Raw genomic sequence first — 18,286 nt, forward strand, 5'->3', positions numbered from 1 at the left:
AGTCACTTAGGGGTAGCGTCTTTTTTAGTAATCAGGAAAGTCCTCAGTCCCAGGTTTGAACCTCACCATCACTTGAATTTTGAATAAGAACAATCAGCATTGGTGCCTGAAGACTTCCAACATAAGGTGTCACCCTCTTTCAGCCAACAGCCTTTCCAAAGAGGGCGGAGGGGCCGACAGAGGTTCAGGGCACTCTCTTTCCCTCGAGGTCTGAAACTGCTCCTAAATGAGGAAGAATTGGCAATGATCAACAACTTGAGGATAAAGAAGGCAATGTAAATCACTGCTTAAAGATACATAACGTGCATCAACGTGACACGTGGCATGTGATTCAATAAGAACCGTAACTGTATCTCCATTAGCAAAAGCCTAGTCCCCCATTCAAACCTCCAGGCGAGGTGGCCCAAGAGGGAGGTGACCACGAGAAAAAGGTTGAGTAACCAACGAAAGGATAACATTCTATGATTCGGGAGCTGAAAGTGAGGAGTTAGAATGTGGTTGGGAAGCCAGAAAATAAGAAACGGATTTCTGGTCACATGAGAATAGGGTAGTAGCAACAGCAGTAGGATTTAGTATCAATAGAAAGGCAGGGCAGAAAGTGAGTATAGATATGTTCTTGTGAGAATCAAAAGCAAACCAACAACATGCACAGTTCAGGTATACATGATGACGTCGCAAGTTGAAGGTGAAGAGATAAAAGTGAGGATACTGAACAGGTAATTCAGTACTATGTAACAGTCATGGAGGGACTGAAACGTAATCGTAGGGGAGGGAGTAGAAGAAAGGGTTGCACGAGAATATGTACTTGATAATAGGAATAGGAGAGAAGAAAGGCTAGTTAAGTTCTACAGTAAATTTATCCTCGTAATATCTGGTATAATCTGTTCAAAAATCACTAGACGAGCGGGTATACTTGGGAAAGTATCGAAATATGGGAGGTTCAAAGTCACACCATATTATTGTCAGGCAAACATTTTGGAATCAGATACTGGGCTCTAAAGCATACCCAGGATTAGATATAGAGTCATAACAATTTAGCAGTGATTAAGAGTAGGCTGAATTTTACGAGACTCGTCAGGAGCAATCGATGTACAAAGAAGTGGAATACAGTAGTACTAAGGAAAGAAGAGATGAGATTTATGTTCTCTGAGGCTACAGATACTGCAATAATAAGCAGCTCAATAGGTAGTTCAGTTGAAGAGGAATAGATATCTTTAACAACGACATTAACAGAAGTTGGAAAGAAAAACGTAGGTACAAAGAAGCTAACTGCAAAGAAACCATGGAAAACATAAGAAATCCTTCAGTTGATCAATCGAAGATATAAGTTCAAAAATATTCAGGAAAATTCAGTAATAGAGAAATATGTCACTTAAGGATGAAATGAATAGGAAGTGCAGAGAAGCTAAGGCGAAAAGGCTGCATGAAAAATGTGAAGAAATCGAAGAAGAAATGATCCTTGGGACGACTGACGCAGCATATAGAAAAGTCAGAGCAATCTTCCACGGAATTAGAAGCAAGCGTGGTGACATTAAGAGCGCGAGATCGGATAGTTGGAAAGAGTACACTGAAGGCCTCTCTGATTGGAACAACTTGTCCGATGGCGTGACAGAAGAACAAGCAGGAGTTGGTATGGAAAATATTGGTGATTAGAATCAGATTTTAAAAGCGGTTTTGGAAAATTTAAAATCAAAGAAGGCATGAAGTTTTGGTTTGGTTTGGGGGATTAAAGGGACCAGACTGCGATGGTCATCGGTCCCTTTTTCCAAAAAATTAAAACTGCCCAAAGAGAATAAAAACGAACAGCAGGAAAGACGTCAGACAACACAGGACAAGAAATACTCCTACAGAGATCAGACAAAACAAATGGTTGGCCAACCACCGAGAACACATTAAAAACTCAGCGGAAAATCGTAGGCCAATGGCCAGAATCAACACAAAAGAACAGAACAAACACTCAGAGTAAACGATAAAAACCCCCTGCCCGAATAAAACGTAAAACTAAGCCAGCCATAACAGGGTCATCAGATAAAAGGGCAGGGAGCGTATCAGGCAGCGCAAATGTCTGCCTGACCACACCTAAAAGGGGGCAGGCCAACAAAATGTGGGCCACTGTCAAAGCCGCCCCACAGCGACATACAGGAGGGTCCTCCCGGCGCAGTAAATAACTGTGTGTTAGCCGGGAGTGGCCAATGCGGAGCCGACAAAGGACGACTGAGTCCCTGCGGTTGGCTTGCATGGAGGACCGCCACACAGTCGTCGTCTCCTTAATGGCACGGAGTTTATTAGGCGTGATCCGATTGCGCCATTCAGCATCCCAAAGCACAAAAACTTTTCGGTGGAGGACTGCCCGCAAATCAGTCTCTGGGAGGCCAACATCCAGAGATGGTTTACTCGTGGCCTCTTTCGCCAGGTGGTCAACATATTCATTGCCCGGGATACCGACATGACCAGGGGTCCACACAAAGACCACAGAGTGGCTGCAACAGGCAAGAGTATGCAGGGACTCTTGGATAGCCATCACCAGACGAGAGCGAGGGAAACACTGGTTGAGAGCTCGTAAACCGCTCAGGGAATCGCTACAGATAACGAAGCACTCACCTGAGCAGGAGCGGATATACTCTAGGGCACGAAAGATGGCGACCAGCTCAGCAGTGTAAACGCTGCAGCCATCCGGCAAGGAACGTTGTTCGGAATGGTCCCCTAGAGTGAGCGCATACCCGACACGACCAGCAACCATCGAACCGTCAGTGTAAACAATGCTAGAGCCCTGATACATGGCCAGGATGGAATAAAAGCGGCAGCGGAAGGCCTCTGGAGGGACTGAGTCCTTCGGGCCCTGTACCAAGTCGAGCCGAAGGCAAGGGCGAGGAACACACCATGGGGGTGCATGCAAAGTGGCCCGGAAAGGAGGTGGAACAGTGAAAACCCGAAGCCCGGAGACAAGCTCTTTGATGCGGACCGCGATTGTAGAACCAGACCGGGGCCGACGTTCTGGCAGATGGACGACCGATCGCAGGAACAGGAGACGATAGTTTGGATGCCCGGGCAAGCTTAAAACATGGGCAGCATAAGCGGCCAGCAAACGTTGGCGCCGTAACCGCAGGGGAGGGACACCTGCCTCCACTAGTATGCTGTCCACAGGGCTGTGCGGAAAGCACCAGTGGCAAGCCGTATGCCGCTGTGTAGGATTGGGTCCAGTACCCGCAGCGCAGATGGGGATGCTGAGCCATAAGCCACGCTCCCATAATCCAGACGAGACTGAATTAACGCCTGGTAGAGCCGTATCAGGGTAGATCAGTCGGCGCCCCAGCGGGTGTGGCTCAAGCATCTCAGAGCATTTAGATGCCACCAACACGCCTGTTTAAGCTGCCGAATCTGAGGCAGCCAAGTCAGCCAGGCATCAAAAACTACACCCAAAAACCTGTGGGTCTCCACCACAGCAAGGAGTTCGTCGGCAAGATAAAGCCGCGGATCAGGATGGACTGTTCGGCGCCGGCAGAAATGCATAACGCGGGTCTTGGCACCGAAAACTGAAAAACCATGCGCTACAGCCCAAGACTGCGCCTTGCGGATAGCGCCCTGTAGCTGACGTTCAACATCTGCAATGCCAGTAGATCTGTAGTAAAGGCAGAAGTCGTCAGCATATAGGGAAACGGAGACAGAATTTCCCACGGCCGCAGCGAGCCCGTTAATGGCTATTAGAAACAGGCAGACACTTAAAACAGAACCCTGTGGCACACCGTTCTCCTGGACGTGGGAGGAACTATACGAGGCCGCGACTTGCACGCGGAAGGTACGATACGACAGAAAATTGCGGATAAAAATCGGCAGAGGACCCTGAAGACCCCATCCATGAAGCGTAGAAAAGATGTGATGACGCCATGTCGTATCGTACGCCTTCCGCATGTCGAAAAAGACAGCGACCAGGTGCTGACGGCGGGCAAAGGCAGTACGGATGGCCGACTCCAGGCTCACCAGATTGTCGGTGGCAGAGCGGCCTTTACGGAACCCACCTTGAGACGGAGCCAGAAGGCCCCGAGACTCCAGCACCCAATTCAAGCACCGGCTCACCATCCGTTCAAGCAACTTGCAAAGAACGTTGGTGAGGCTAATGGGACGGTAGCTGTCCACCTCCAGAGGGTTCTTTCCAGGTTTCAAAACGGGGATGACAATGCCTTCCCGCCATTGCGACGGAAACTCCCCCTCGACCCAAAGACGGTTGTAAAGAGCGAGGAGGTGCCGCTGGCAGTCCACTGAAAGGTGTTTCAGCATCTGACAGTGGATGCCATCTGGCCCAGGAGCGGTATCAGCGCAAGCGGCTAGGGCACTGCGAAATTCCCACTCACTGAATGGAGCATTGTCAGATTCTGGGCGGAGGGTGCGAAACGAAAGGCTCCGACGTTCTATCCGCTCTTTAATGGAGCGGATGGCCAAGGGGTAATTGGCAGAAGCGGAATTCAGAGTGAAATGTTCTGCCAAGCTGTTGGCAATTTCGCTGGAGTCTGTACAAACTGCTCCATTCAGTGAAAGCGCAGAGATGCTGACAGGGGTCCGATAGCCATAGAGGCGTCGGATCTTGGCCCAGACCTGCGATGGAGAGAGACATGGAGGCCAATGGTGGACACATACCGCTCCCAGCACTCCTGCTTGCTTTGGTGGATAAGGCGGCGGGCCCGCGCACACAGCCGTTTGAATGTGATGAGGTGTTCAATGCAGGGATGTCGCTTGTGACGTTGTAGCGCCCGCCGGCGATCTTTAATCGCTGCAGCGATCTCAGGCGACCACCAAGGCACAGTCCGCCGCAGAGGGGCCCAGAGGAATGGGGAATGGCAGACTCGGCGGCAGTAACGATGCCGGTGGTGACTGATTGAACCACCGCATCAATGTCGTCATTAGAGAGAGGCTCAATAGCGGCAGTGGAGGAGAACAGGTTCCAGTCAACCTTATTCATAGCCCATCTGCTAGGGCGCCCAGAAGAGTGACGCTGTGGTAGTGACAGAAAGATCGGAAAGTGGTAACTACCACACAGGTCGTCATGCACACTCCATTGGACAGACGGTAAGAGGCTAGGGCTACAGATTGAAAGGTCAATGGCGGAGTATGTGCCATGCGCCTCACTGAAGTGTGTGAAGGCACCATCATTTAAAATCGAGAGATCGAGCTGCGACAATAAATGCTCAACGGTGGCGCCTCGACCTGTTGCCACTGACCCACCCCACAGAGGGTTATGGGCGTTGAAGTCGCCCAATAGCAAGAAAGGTGGCGGCAATTGGGCTATCAGCGCAGCCAGGACATGTTGCGGGACATCACCATCCGGTGGAAGGTAAAGACTGCAGACGGTAACAGCCTGTGGCGTCCACACCCGAACAGCGACAGCCTCTAAAGGTGTTTGGAGAGGGACAGACTCGCTGTGCAGAGTGTGAAGGACATAGAAGCAGACGCCACCAGACACCCTTTCATATGCTGCCCGGTTCTTATAATAACCCCAAGCAATGCAGAAGAAAGGGTGAAGGCTGATAAGTTGGCAGAGCTCAGCTAGATGGTGGAAGAAACCGCTGCAGTTCCACTGGAGGATGGTATTGTCCATTGCGGAGAAAGGTGTGACGGGACTGGGAAGGCAGATTACGCCGCTGGGTCACCTGCTGCATCCGATGGAGCACCCATGCAAGTGCTATCCATTGCGTCTGAGGAATCGGCGAGATCGAGGTCCTCAGCAGATGCAAGGATCTCCACCTCATCCTCAGATGCAGAGCTTTTAGGTAGCGGTGGAGTAGGTGCCACCGCGGGTGTCTTGGACTTACGGGTCTTCAAAGTCGTTTTCTCTCGCTGTTCCTTTGGTTGCCGTTGGTGAGAGGGCTTATTGGAGTCAGTCTCTGGGGCCGAAGAGGATCACGAAGCCCGTCGACCAGCAACTTGTAGCTTCTTCAGCCACTGGCTGGTGTCTGCTGTGCCGCTGGTACGAACCTGGGAAGGGAGTGACCCAAGGGATCCCTTCCGAGCGAGAGAAGCCGAAGAAGACTTACGCTTCTCCGGCTTAGAAGTGGGGACTGGTGTCCCTGATGGTTTAGTGGGTGCTGCTCCCAAGGTAGATGGTGTGGGATCAACAGCGAGAGAAGGGGCCCCCATTGTCAAGGGGGCAGGTGAGGTCCTCTGACTCTGAGAGCTGACTGTATATCTTGCAGCTGAAGGAGCTGCAGCAGGAGTGCCAGTGGAGGCATAAGATGACATCATGCACACGGGATGTAGCCGTTCAAATTTCCGCTTAGCCCCAGTGTAAGTCATTCGGTCCAGGGTCTTATATTCCATGATTTTGCGTTCTTTCCGTGATACTGCAGTCCGGCGAGCAAGGGGAATGAGGCTCTCCACAGTTGACACAGACAGGAGGCGGAGCACATGGAGTATTGGGATGAGATGGGCGTCCACAATCTCGACATGTGAGGCTAGAAGTACAGCAAGAGGACATGTGACCGTACTTCCAGCACTTAAAGCACCGCATCTGGGGAGGGATATAGGGTTTGACGTCACACCGGTAGACCATCACCTTGACTTTCTCTGGTAAGATATCACCTTCAAAGGCCAAGATGAAGGCACCGATAGCTACCTGATTGTCCCTCTGACCCCGATGAACACGCCGGACGAAATGTACACCTAGTCGCTCTAAGTTGGCGCACAGCTCGTCATCGGACTGTAAAAGGAGATCGCGGTGAAAAATAATTCCCTGGACCATATTTAAGCTTTTATGGGGGGTGATAGTAACAAACATCCCCCAACTTCGTACAAGCGAGCAAGGCTCGTGACTGGGCAGAGGATGCCGTTTTTATTAAGACTGACCGTGACCGCATCTTGGACAAGCCCTCCACCTCCCCGAACTTGTCCTCTAAATGATCGACAAAGAACTGAGGCTTCACAGACACAAACGATTCCCCATCAGCTCTGGTACAGACGAGATACCGGGGCGAATACCTGTCGCTCTCATTCATAGCCTTTCGTTCCTCCCATGGTGTGGCGAGGGAGGGGAACGATTTGGGGTCATGAACGTTACCTTTAAAATGGGCCCTCGAACGCTTAGAGACTGCTGGTGGCTGGCCACCAACAAGAGAAGATGTGCCACGCTTCATTGCATGTCATCCACCCTGATGCCACCTACTCCGACCACGGGCCCTCCCCACGGGCGCCACCCAGCCACAGCAAAGGCCACCTGGCAGGATGGCCATTGCCGGGAGTCCCGATGCCCCAGGGAGATGGGCATCTACTCCTTGGCATACAAGGGGAGTTAACGGCGCAGGCATCAGTAGAGCGATCCCTGTGTTGTCAGGGGGCTACAACCAACAGGGTACATGGCGGCCCCACCACAACGGACTGGCTACCATGCTGGATGTTAGGTGACATGTGGTCCATGGTCGCCGTCAGTGCAGAAAGTGGCCCTGCACATCGCTTGGCAGAAAATGCACGCCGGAGCGTATCCATGCCCATGAGATGTAGAGCGGGCAGCACTGCAATGCAACGACGAAGAAGCTGGCGAAAGTTCTCAACGCAAGATGGACACAATGCACCAAGTAAGGCGCCCTTCCCCAATCGGCTCGCTCTTCGGAAAATTTTGAGATATGGAGGTCAAACCCGACAGGGGACCATCACATAAGGCCGAAACGTTTGAGACTCCTTTTAGTCGCCTCTTACGACAGGCAGGAGTACCGCGGGCCTATTCTTACCCCCGAACCCGCAGGGGGGGAAGGCATCAGGTATAGACAACATTCAGTCAGAAGTTCTAAAATCATTGGGGGAGGTGCAAAAGGTCTATTCTCACTGGTGTGTAGAATGTATGAGTCTGGCAATATACAATCTGACTGAGAGAAATATCATCTGCACGATTTGGAAACCTGCAAGAGCAGTGAAGTGTGAGAATTATCGCACAATCAGCTTAACAGCTCAAGCATCCCAGTTGCCAAGGAGGACAATATACAGAAGAATGGAAAAGAAAATTGAAGTGACGTTCATAGGATTTGTGGTCCTGGAGAAAGCGTTCAGCAACATCAAGTGGTGCAAGATGTTGGAAATTCTGAGAAAAATACATGTAAGCTATAGGAGAAGTCGAGTAATTTGCAATATGTACAAGAGGCAAGAAGGTAAAATAAGAGTGGAAGACCAAGAATGAAGTACTCAGATTAAAAAGAGTGTCAGACAGGGATGTAATCCTTCGCCCCTACTGTTCAATCTATACATCGAAGAAGCGATGACGGAAATAATGGAAAGATTGAAGAGTGGAATTAAAATTCAGGGTGAATTGATGTAAGATTTGCTGATGACTGACTCCCTCAGTGACAGTGAAGAAGAATTACAGGGTTTGCTGAATGGAATGAACAGTCTAATGAGTACAGAATATGGAATCTGAGTAAATCAGAGAAAGGCGAAATTGATAAGAAGCAGAAGAAGTGTAAACAATGAGAGACTTACCGACGACTAGTAAGTAGATGACGTTAAGGTGCTATGCAATGTAGGCAGCAAAGAAACCCACGACGAACAAAGCAAGGACGACGTCAAATTCACAGTAGCACTGCCAAAAAGGGAATCGTGCTTACCTGGCTTCTGCTGGTGGCTCACCGAGCATTCTGCTGACTTCAATCACCTCTTGCGGGTACTCGAGCACAGCGTCTGCCCAGCCCCGTGTGGCCATCACCTGCGGGTGGTCGTTTATGAAGGCGACGGCAGCCCTGGTGGCGTCCGGCCATGAGTGCCTCACTGCCCTGACGGCCGTCGCCGCTGCGGTCTCGATGGCCAACTGCGAGATCAGCTGCCGCTCGCAGGCAGCCTTCAGGGCCGACAAGCCGTACTTGTCGGCCGCCGCCAGCAGCTGGGGGGCCGTGTCGGGCAGCTGGGGGGCCTGCAGGGTATATGTGTAGGCCACCAGGAGCCTCAGCACCGGGCCCTCCACGTCGTCGATGCTCACCTGGCCGCAGCTGGCCTCCAGCATGTTGTGCGCGAACATCGCTGCGAAGACGGGGCTCGCGGCCGCCAACACCGCCCTGTGAGCCGCCACCCTCGTCTCGCCCGCCACTAGTGTTACCAGGGCGTCTTCACCCCCGTCTAGCAGGGCGGCCAGGGCCTCAGTTGTGGTGTTCTGAACCTCCGTAACTGCCGACATGGTGGGTGGTCCTGAAACACAGTGCCACTGAGCAGCCCTCACACTGCACCCTCAACACTTGTACGAGGCGCATCCAGACCTATATGAAACAACGGCTATTAAAGTGTTGTACAGCCTAAATCAATTGCAACGTCACCAGTTTCCTTCAAATGAAAAGGGTCCGTACTGCTTCGTGATCACCTAAGGTTTGTAACTACCAGCGTCGTACTATGATAGACTGCTTTCACCTTCTACAAATGTTATCGTTCTCAGTCAAAACATGGTTTATTTATGTCATAGCAAAAAAATTGGCAAAGCAACAAACTTCTTTCAGCCCTGAAGTTACACGACATATTTAAATCCAAGCTCGTACCACCTCTGAGAAAAATTTTCTTCCTCCTTATCTTAGGTTCCTCAGATCCGTGACACCTCATCAGAAGCAATGTACATGTAAAGCAGAAATCAGTTTCCTTGGTGAATTTCTCAGGGCAGGCACGATTACACTTGACCTGCCATGGTGGCCAAGCGGTTCTAGTCGCTTCAATCCGGAACCGCACGCCTGCTATGGTCGCAGGTTAGAATCCTGCCTCTGGCATCGATGTGTGTGATATCCTTAGGTTAGTTAGGTTTAAGTAGTTCTATTGGACTGATGACCTCTGATGTTAAGTCCCATAGTGCTCAGAGCCATTTGAACCGTTTTGAACCACTGTAACAGTCTAAATTCATTGGTATATTTAACTCTCCGTTGAACAGATTGATATCTGCGTCTTCTTTCTTAAGAAAAAGATGCAGCGCCCACCTCTGTCGTAAAGAATGCTGCATAATACAATCATAAATCATGTCGCCATTTTATCCGATTGTTGCGAGCTATGGTGTACCAAGGTATTTCCAGGTTGAGCAGTTTAGGAATGAAACTCGTTGCCTCCATTTCCAGAACGTGTGTTGTGGAACTTTCACACAAATATATATTTGTATCTCCTTTTGGCGTGGACGTGTTTGTATAGCATCTTTGCCCCACAGAACGTTCGGATACTTATTAGATGAGAGATACGTCATGGCTAAACCAAAGTAAGCTCTATCACAGCTCCGATATCACTCTTGACTCTCCTGGTCGTATGAGGGGCAAACGACGGAGTCAGTGAAATAGTTCCACACCCTACAGTGTAAACTGGTTTCCGAAATTCAGACAAGTGGGTTTCGCGAGCACGGCGTCCACTTTTTTCGAAACGTGCCGACTTAGCATCTCCATTACACCAGCGTAAGAGGTCTGCCGGACCGTTACGGTGCCAGGAGAGCGCCTAAGAATTCGTCCCAAGGCTTCTGTCGCGGCCGCTCGACGTGGATGGAGACGCCGAGGCAGTGTTGAACAGAGCGTAGCACCGGAGGTCAGCGCAGGGTCGCAGGCCAACACGTAAACTGCAGGCTTCTGGAAGCCACCCGACCAACCTGAGTCTTCCTTTCCCATCCCTCATTAGTTAATTGTACATTTGCTTCCGTTTTACATCGCTATGTGGTTTTTTCGCCTCCCCATTCAAAGTATGCACTCAATGTTATAGGCTCAAAACTTTGGACACTGGCGTTGTAATCGCATAATGAACGACTTTTACTGTTGTTTACAGGTATTGTTACCGTATTTTCCCACATCCAAGTGGTGCTGCATGTAAATAAACGAAGCGGTAAAAGCTGTAAAGTCGTTTACATTTCCATACAGTCTTCGAGCATCGATATGTTCCTTGTCTAAGAATCTGACGTCATTGTCTTATACATCTTTAATGTATCCTGAGATCAGTGGTGTAGTATTCTACTTTATTGTGACACTCGCAACACGACTGTAGTTTACACTGAGATTTCACGGATTCTTTCACTCAAACGGTTTTCTAAGTAATCACAAATTTGCCAAGATACTGAGCGGGACAGCGTGTGAATTATTAGTAGACAGAGAGCCATGGTCCCGATCACCTTCAGCATATTTTGGAGACACAATCTTCGTGCGTGTCGGCGCCATGTAACCGGCAGAGAAACGTGTGTGAAATGCAAATAGTGGACTGGATATGCAGGGCGCGGCGGTGAGACACTCTGGACTCACATTCGGGAGGACAGTGGTTCGACCACACACCGTGCAGTGGTCTGCAGCAGGTCTGCAGACAGAGGGCCAATCAGTGGATGTGGCTGCTTGTCATTTGTGTCTTCTGCACCGGTTTTCTGTTTGCTGTCCACCCACACAGGTTTTTCTTCATAGAGTCTCTCTCATTGGAGTGCCGTGATGGTGCCCTAGAAGAGGCATGACCTTTAAGGTAGCCCTACCGGTCTTCATTACCGAATGTTCCACAAATTCCAATGGGTATTTAGCTGTGTGTCTCATTTCCCAGGAAAACCATGAGGAAGTGGTCTCATTTCGTCCATCATTAAAGTTGTTTACAAGCTTTCCAATGAGTACGACGTGCATTAAACTACTTTTCACTATTTATATAATTTCCAATGGTGGTGATTTTTTCTTCTACAGTGTAATTTCCTTTTGTGGGTCACACAAGTCAAACGATTTCACGGTGCCATCAATTTGGAATCTTTACAGTCGCCTCATCAGTATGAATTGCAATCTTCTTTATTCTTTTTCCATCGAAATTCGAAATTAATCAGCAAAAGCACTCTACGCCCTCTCGAATGTTTTTTATTAATGAGTAAACATTTGGCTGAGCTTTTGATATTAATAGATCACTTTCTTCCACCCCTCAGAGGCTTTTTCGATGTGATGGGGCCTTCCACTGTAATTCCACATGTCTGATGGCATCTGGTCTTTATCAACCAACTAGTCCAGAAATAGTCACATAATCGACGAAACTAGTTTTTCAGACAGTATTTTCTAAATAGACAGCCAACCATGATCCAATATTTCTAAGACAATATATCGTACTCTGAATAGATTGTTAGATAACAATGTCTTTCTTCGTTTCGTTAAGAGGGGACTTCTTTCCACGTCGTTGATGTAAATGAAAATTGTAACTCGTAATTTCTGGTTCACGAAATAAATTTCCAGCTGATTGGAATGGACATTAGCAATTTCCAGAGGCATTATGAGAGAAGCAGGGTTCCATCCGAGCAAATTTTTATTTGTTAAGTAATAGTAAATATTTGGACTATGTAGTACGTCTGAAATAATGAGGTGCATTCTGACTCCTACCGTGTACACAATTGTCTTTCATGATTCAAACCAACTGTTAGTGGTTAAATTGAGCTCTGTGCGAAATTCTGCCAGGCAGCTTCCCCTTACATTCCCTTACTTCAGTTCTTTTCTCCTCCAACTTTTCTTCCGCTTCGTATTCTGCCTATCGATTTCGAGTGCCCCATCACAAGTTTTCATCTCGTTTAACGATCTAACCAATTTCTTTTCTCTCTAAAAGCATTTCCTTAATCTCTTCGTCATTTTCGGAACCAGTTGACGTGCAGGCCAGTACTTCTGTAACTGGTTTGGCTGTGTGTCTGTCCTGGCTGTGGTAGCCACTTCACTGTTCAGCTCAGACAGCAATAAGATGTTAGTGTTTTCGGCCGAGAACGATATTAAACAAATTTCCAGTGACGTCAGGGAGAAATCTAGGGAGGAGTTATTCTCAAACACACGCATTTCTTGCTACCAGATGCCGAGACGAAGACAGGCATTGTGAAGAATCTAGCCACACCAAGATGGAGGACCCAGATTAAAATACGTAAGCACAATCATCGTCCAACTGAGCTACTTATAAAATTACGGGGGCGTTCGATCTGCAACGCTACAGATTTTTCTCGGCCAATTTCTGTTGGGAAAATGCGGAATTTGTGAGACATCGTGGAATATTCCCGCTTCAGCCTCTACAGATTCATGGAATTCCATCAGCTGACAGCACTGTATGCAGCCTCCAAAATGGCGTCCGTAAAGGAGGTACGACCCAAGCTAAGATCTGTCACGAGTTTCTTTCGGATGAAAACCACAGCATCGGAGATCTTCATATCAGCTTCAAGAATGTCTGAGGAGAGTTGGCAGTGAACAGAAGCACCGCGAGTCGTAGTGCGAGGTGTCTGTCATCGTCAGAAGGGCTTACTGGTGATCAACGCCTGGCCTAGCAGCGCCATCGTCGCAGCAGGGTTGTGCATATCTGGCCGACCCCCGCGTGTCGGTCAGCTGCAGACGGCTGTGACTCCTGCGATGTGGGAACATGCTCTCCTTCAAGGTGACCGGTGGATCACTCAGAGCTGAACAACCCGCATCTCGCACCTCGCACCTTCCGACTTCCGTCTGTTTGGTCCGACGAAGGATGCACTCCACGGCAAGCAGTACACGGATGATGGGCAGGTCACTGATGCAGCAAGACGTGAGTGGCTAATCGACTGTTTATTCACTCGGTCAGTTTTATCAGTTGAACGAAACAACCAGATGAAACTGGCCATGTCAGCTATATGAACACTTTTTCAACCACTCTCTGGGTTTGCAATGTAGCTAAATATTACGAATTGTCATCTTACATCGAAAGCATAGCATACCTCGGAGCTGGGAGGAGAGCAGAATTTTGGTTCTCGCGCTGGCACAGCTGATTTCAAGTGAATAACTTCAGTACTTTCAGAGATATAAATTTTTACCTAAGGGACGACTGTGATGGATTCATCTATAGCATCAACTGAAACTACAACCAGAAGTACACGTCCACAAGATCTAATTGCCTGGAATTTTCTTTCGTTTCATTGCAACAGATTTCTGACTAAATAAAAAGTACTTTGGAAAATAATTATTTCATAGTGTTTTGGTTATTTAAGTGTTTTGCAGGGTCTGAGGACATACATTGAAATTTTATGGAAATTAAGTAAATCTATATGTGAGAAAGTTTCTTGTACAATAGTAGAATTTTTGGCGTATGCCCGACTTAGGTTGATTTTGTAAAAGGCAGCCAGAAGGGGGGTTGAGTATTAAATTTGTAAGTAATTTATGTTGCGGAATGGAATCTAATTTTGTCTTCATTATTTAGTTTCGGAATTACATGATTTCTCGTCTAAATTACCTGCAGTAATCTGATTGGCTGACATAAAAATAGCTGAAGTATACAAGTGCTCGAAATGATCTGATTGGCTGTTTAACATATTAGCCAATAGGAATTAAGCATATCCCGTGCGTACGAGTATGGCTTTGTGCCTCCTATCTAGGAGTCAATTAAGTCTTCTGGTAAACGCCTGTGTTAAATCGTGCTGATCAAATTTATTCCAAAATAAAGAAATTTGCGCGTTTTATTGCTTCTCTTGCCGTTGACAAAGAGCGGCTACAGTACTGAATATTTTGTGAGAGCTTGAGATTTGTGAGTGATTTATTTTAGGAGATATTCGCATGTGAACATTTTATTTCGTACACAAACACTGCACGGCGTGTTTCGTACAGATTACGAGACATTATATGCATTATAGGAATGTTTCTACACTGAGTCTGGGTGAGTGATTTCACTGACTTTTGTTTTCAAGGTTTATTGGAATGCCGCAATTGTTAAATCAGCCCAGAATTTTGTCATTCTGCATGCTTTTCGAGGAGCTAAGGACTGCACTGGGTGCAGGTGATTTTTGGAGGAGACAATATTCCATAAAACCACATTTAGAAAGCCTGTAGAGCCAACGTCAAATCCTGACTCTGCGAATACATCACAACTCCATTCGTATTGCTCTCGCACAGATCACGAAGACAAGTTTAGACTGATTACTGCACACACACACACACACACACACACACACACACACACACAGAGGCACTTTAATGATTCTTCACACACCCCTGAACGTGAATGGACCATGAGAAACTCCTAACAAGTGATACGATCGATGCACCCACTGCCATGCACTTCACAGTCGTTACAAGGGTGTAGATAAATGAGACTCAGTTTGGGAGGAGGAAGAATCACACTATCTTTTAAGGGACTGTAACTGATTGGTTCCTCCAATAAATGTAAGGGCGTTGCTGCTCACACGTAAACAACTCTGCTAATACATAACGAGTCCGTAATTATGAGCAATACAATACATCATCCATCCGCGGTAACTATAGACATTGCATTACTGTACTGAAACTTCCTGCAGAGCTGAAAGGAACATTTAGAACTTAAAGGTCGTTAAATACTGGAAGAAACCCATAGTGTGGCTTTTTCAGTCCTTATTACGACCATGTGCTCCCTCTGAACGTCATCACTTCATCAGCGCACACAAATGCAACTGTGAGGCTACATAAATGGACGGCTGTGTGTCTATCAAACGTCAGTTTTCGTCATTTGGTTTTTTTCCCTGTATGCAGACATCGTCCTTAAAGGACTGCTTAAAACCTGTAGGTGTCTCAAAGTCAGACCCCTTGTCAGTGAAGAGACGTCGAATGACTAATCAGTTGAGTGGAAAAAGCTAGTCAAAAGTCAAGACGTATAGATTACATTTACCAAATCTACATCTACATCTACATTTATACTCCGCAAGCCACCCAACGGTGTGTGGCGGAGGGCACTTTACGTGCCACTGTCATTATCTCCCTTTCCTGTTCCAGTCGCGTATGGTTCGCGGGAAGAACGACTGTCTGAAAGCCTCTGTGCGCGCTCTAATCTCTCTAATTTTACATTCGTGATCTCCTCGGGAGGTATAAGTAGGGGGAAGCAATATATTCGATACCTCATCCAGAAACGCACCCTCTCGAAACCTGGCGAGCAAGCTACACCGCGATGCAGAGCGCCTCTCTTGCAGAGTCTGCCACTTGAGTTTGTTAAACATCTCCGTAACGCTATCACGGTTACCAAATAACCCTGTGACGAAACGCGCCGCTCTTCTTTGGATCTTCTCTATCTCCTCCGTCAACCCGATCTGGTACGGATCCCACACTGATGAGCAATACTCAAGTATAGGTCGAACGAGTGTTTTGTAAGCCACCTCCTTTGTTGATGGACTACATTTTCTAAGGACTCTCCCAATGAATCTCAACCTGGTACCCGCCTTACCAACAATTAATTTTATATGATCATTCCACTTCAAACCGTTCCGCACGCATACTCCCAGATATTTTACAGAAGTAACTGCTACCAGTGTTTGTTCCGCTATCATATAATCATACAATAAAGGATCCTTCTTTCTATGTATTCGCAATACATTACATTTGTCTATGTTAAGGGTCAGTTGCCACTCCCTGCACCAAGTGCCTATCCGCTGCAGATCTTCCTGCATTTCGCTACAATTTTCTAATGCTGCAACTTCTCTGTATACTACAGCATCATCCGCGAAAAGCCGCATGGAACTTCCGACACTATCTACTAGGTCATTTATATATATTGTGAAAAGCAATGGTCCCATAACACTCCCCTGTGGCACGCCAGAGGTTACTTTAACGTCTGTAGATGTCTCTCCATTGAGAACAACATGCTGTGTTCTGTTTGCTAAAAACTCTTCAATCCAGCCACACAGCTGGTCTGATATTCCGTAGGCTCTTACTTTGTTTATCAGACGACAGTGCGGAACTGTATCGAACGCCTTCCGGAAGTCAAGGAAAATGGCATCTACCTGGGAGCCTGTATCTAATATTTTCTGGGTTTCATGAACAAATAATACGAGTTGGGTTTCACACGATCGCTGTTTCCGGAATCCATGTTGATTCCTACATAGTAGATTCTGAGTTTCCAAAAACGACATGATACTCGAGCAAAAGACATGTTCTAAAATTCTACAACAGATCGACGTCAGAGAGATAGGTCTATAGTTTTGCGCATCTGCTCGACGACCCTTCTTGAAGACTGGGACTACCTGTGCTCTTTTCCAATCATTTGGAACCTTCTGTTCCTCTAGAGACTTGCGGTACACGGCTGTTAGAAGGGGGGCAAGTTCTTTCGCGTACTCTGTGTAGAAACGAATTGGTATCCCGTCAGGTCCAGTGGACTTTCCTCTGTTGAGTGATTCCAGTTGCTTTTCTATTCCTTGGACACTTATTTCAATGTCAGCCATTTTTTCGTTGGTGCGAGGATTTAGAGAAGGAACTGCAGTGCGGTCTTCCTCTGTGAAACAGCTTTGGAAAAAGGTGTTTAGTATTTCAGCTTTACGCTTGTCATCCTCTGTTTCAATGCCATCATCATCCCAGAGTGTCTGGACATGATGTTTCGAGCCACTTACTGATTTAACGTAAGACCAGAACTTCCTAGGATTTTCTGTCAAGTCGGTACCTAGTATTTTACTTTCGAATTCACTGAACGCTTCACGCATAGCCCTCCTTACGCTAACTTTGACATCGTTTAGCTTCTGTTTGTCTGAGAGGTTTTGGCTGCGTTTAAACTTGGAGTGAAGCTCTTTGCTTTCGCAGTAGTTTCCTAACTTTGTTGTTGTACCACGGTGGGTTTTTCCCGTCCCTCACAGTTTTGCTCGGCACGTACCTGTCTAAAACGCATTTAACGGTTGCCTTGAACTTTTTCCATAAACACTCAACATTGTCAGTGTCGGAACAGAAATTTTCGTTTTGATCTGTTAGGTAGTCTGAAATCTGCCTTCTATTACTCTTGCTAAACAGATAAACCTTCCTCCCTTTTTTTATATTCCTATTAACTTCCATATTCAGGGATGCTGCAACGGCCTTATGATCACTGATTCCCTGTTCTGCACTTACAGAGTCGAAAAGTTCGGGTCTGTTTGTTATCAGTAGGTCCAAGATGTTATCTCCACGAGTCGGTTCTCTGTTTAATTGCTCGAGGTAATTTTCGGATAGTGCACTCAGTATAATGTCACTCGATGCTCTGTCCCTACCACCCGTCCTAAACATCTGAGTGTCCCAGTCTATATCTGGTAAATTGAAATCTCCACCTAAGACCATAACATGCTGAGAAAATTTATGTGAAATGTATTCCAAATTTTCTCTCAGTTGTTCTGCCACTAATGCTGCTGAGTCGGGGGGTCGGTAAAAGGAGCCAATTATTAACCTTGCTCGGTTGTTGAGTGTAACCTCCACCCATAATAATTCACAGGAACTATCCACTTCTACTTCACTACAGGATAAACTACTACTAACAGCGACGAACACTCCGCCACCGGTTGCATGCAATCTATCCTTTCTAAACACCGTCTGTGCCTTTGTAAAAATTTCGGCAGAATTTATCTCTGGCTTCAGCCAGCTTTCTGTACCTATAACGATTTCAGCTTCGGTGCTTTCTA

The 18,286-nt window shown here is 47.3% G+C and overlaps 2 protein-coding genes across 2 annotated transcripts in view; both read right to left on the bottom strand.

The window, feature by feature from the left end:
- Positions 1 to 18,286, bottom strand: part of LOC126108932 (speckle-type POZ protein-like) — a 333,552-nt gene that overhangs the window by 276,697 nt on the left and 38,569 nt on the right. The gene's annotated exons all lie outside the window — the stretch shown is intronic.
- Positions 8,371 to 18,286, bottom strand: part of LOC126108931 (speckle-type POZ protein-like) — a 62,678-nt gene continuing 52,762 nt past the window's right edge. Inside the window, exon 2 of the mRNA XM_049914301.1 lies at positions 8,371 to 9,153. Within this exon, the coding sequence (XP_049770258.1) occupies positions 8,576 to 9,142 (567 nt within the window). The 5' untranslated portion in view covers positions 9,143 to 9,153 and the 3' untranslated portion in view covers positions 8,371 to 8,575. The remainder of the gene's footprint in view (positions 9,154 to 18,286) is intronic.

Source organism: Schistocerca cancellata, chromosome 11, assembly GCF_023864275.1.
Source record: "Schistocerca cancellata isolate TAMUIC-IGC-003103 chromosome 11, iqSchCanc2.1, whole genome shotgun sequence".
Taxonomy (NCBI): domain Eukaryota; kingdom Metazoa; phylum Arthropoda; class Insecta; order Orthoptera; family Acrididae; genus Schistocerca; species Schistocerca cancellata.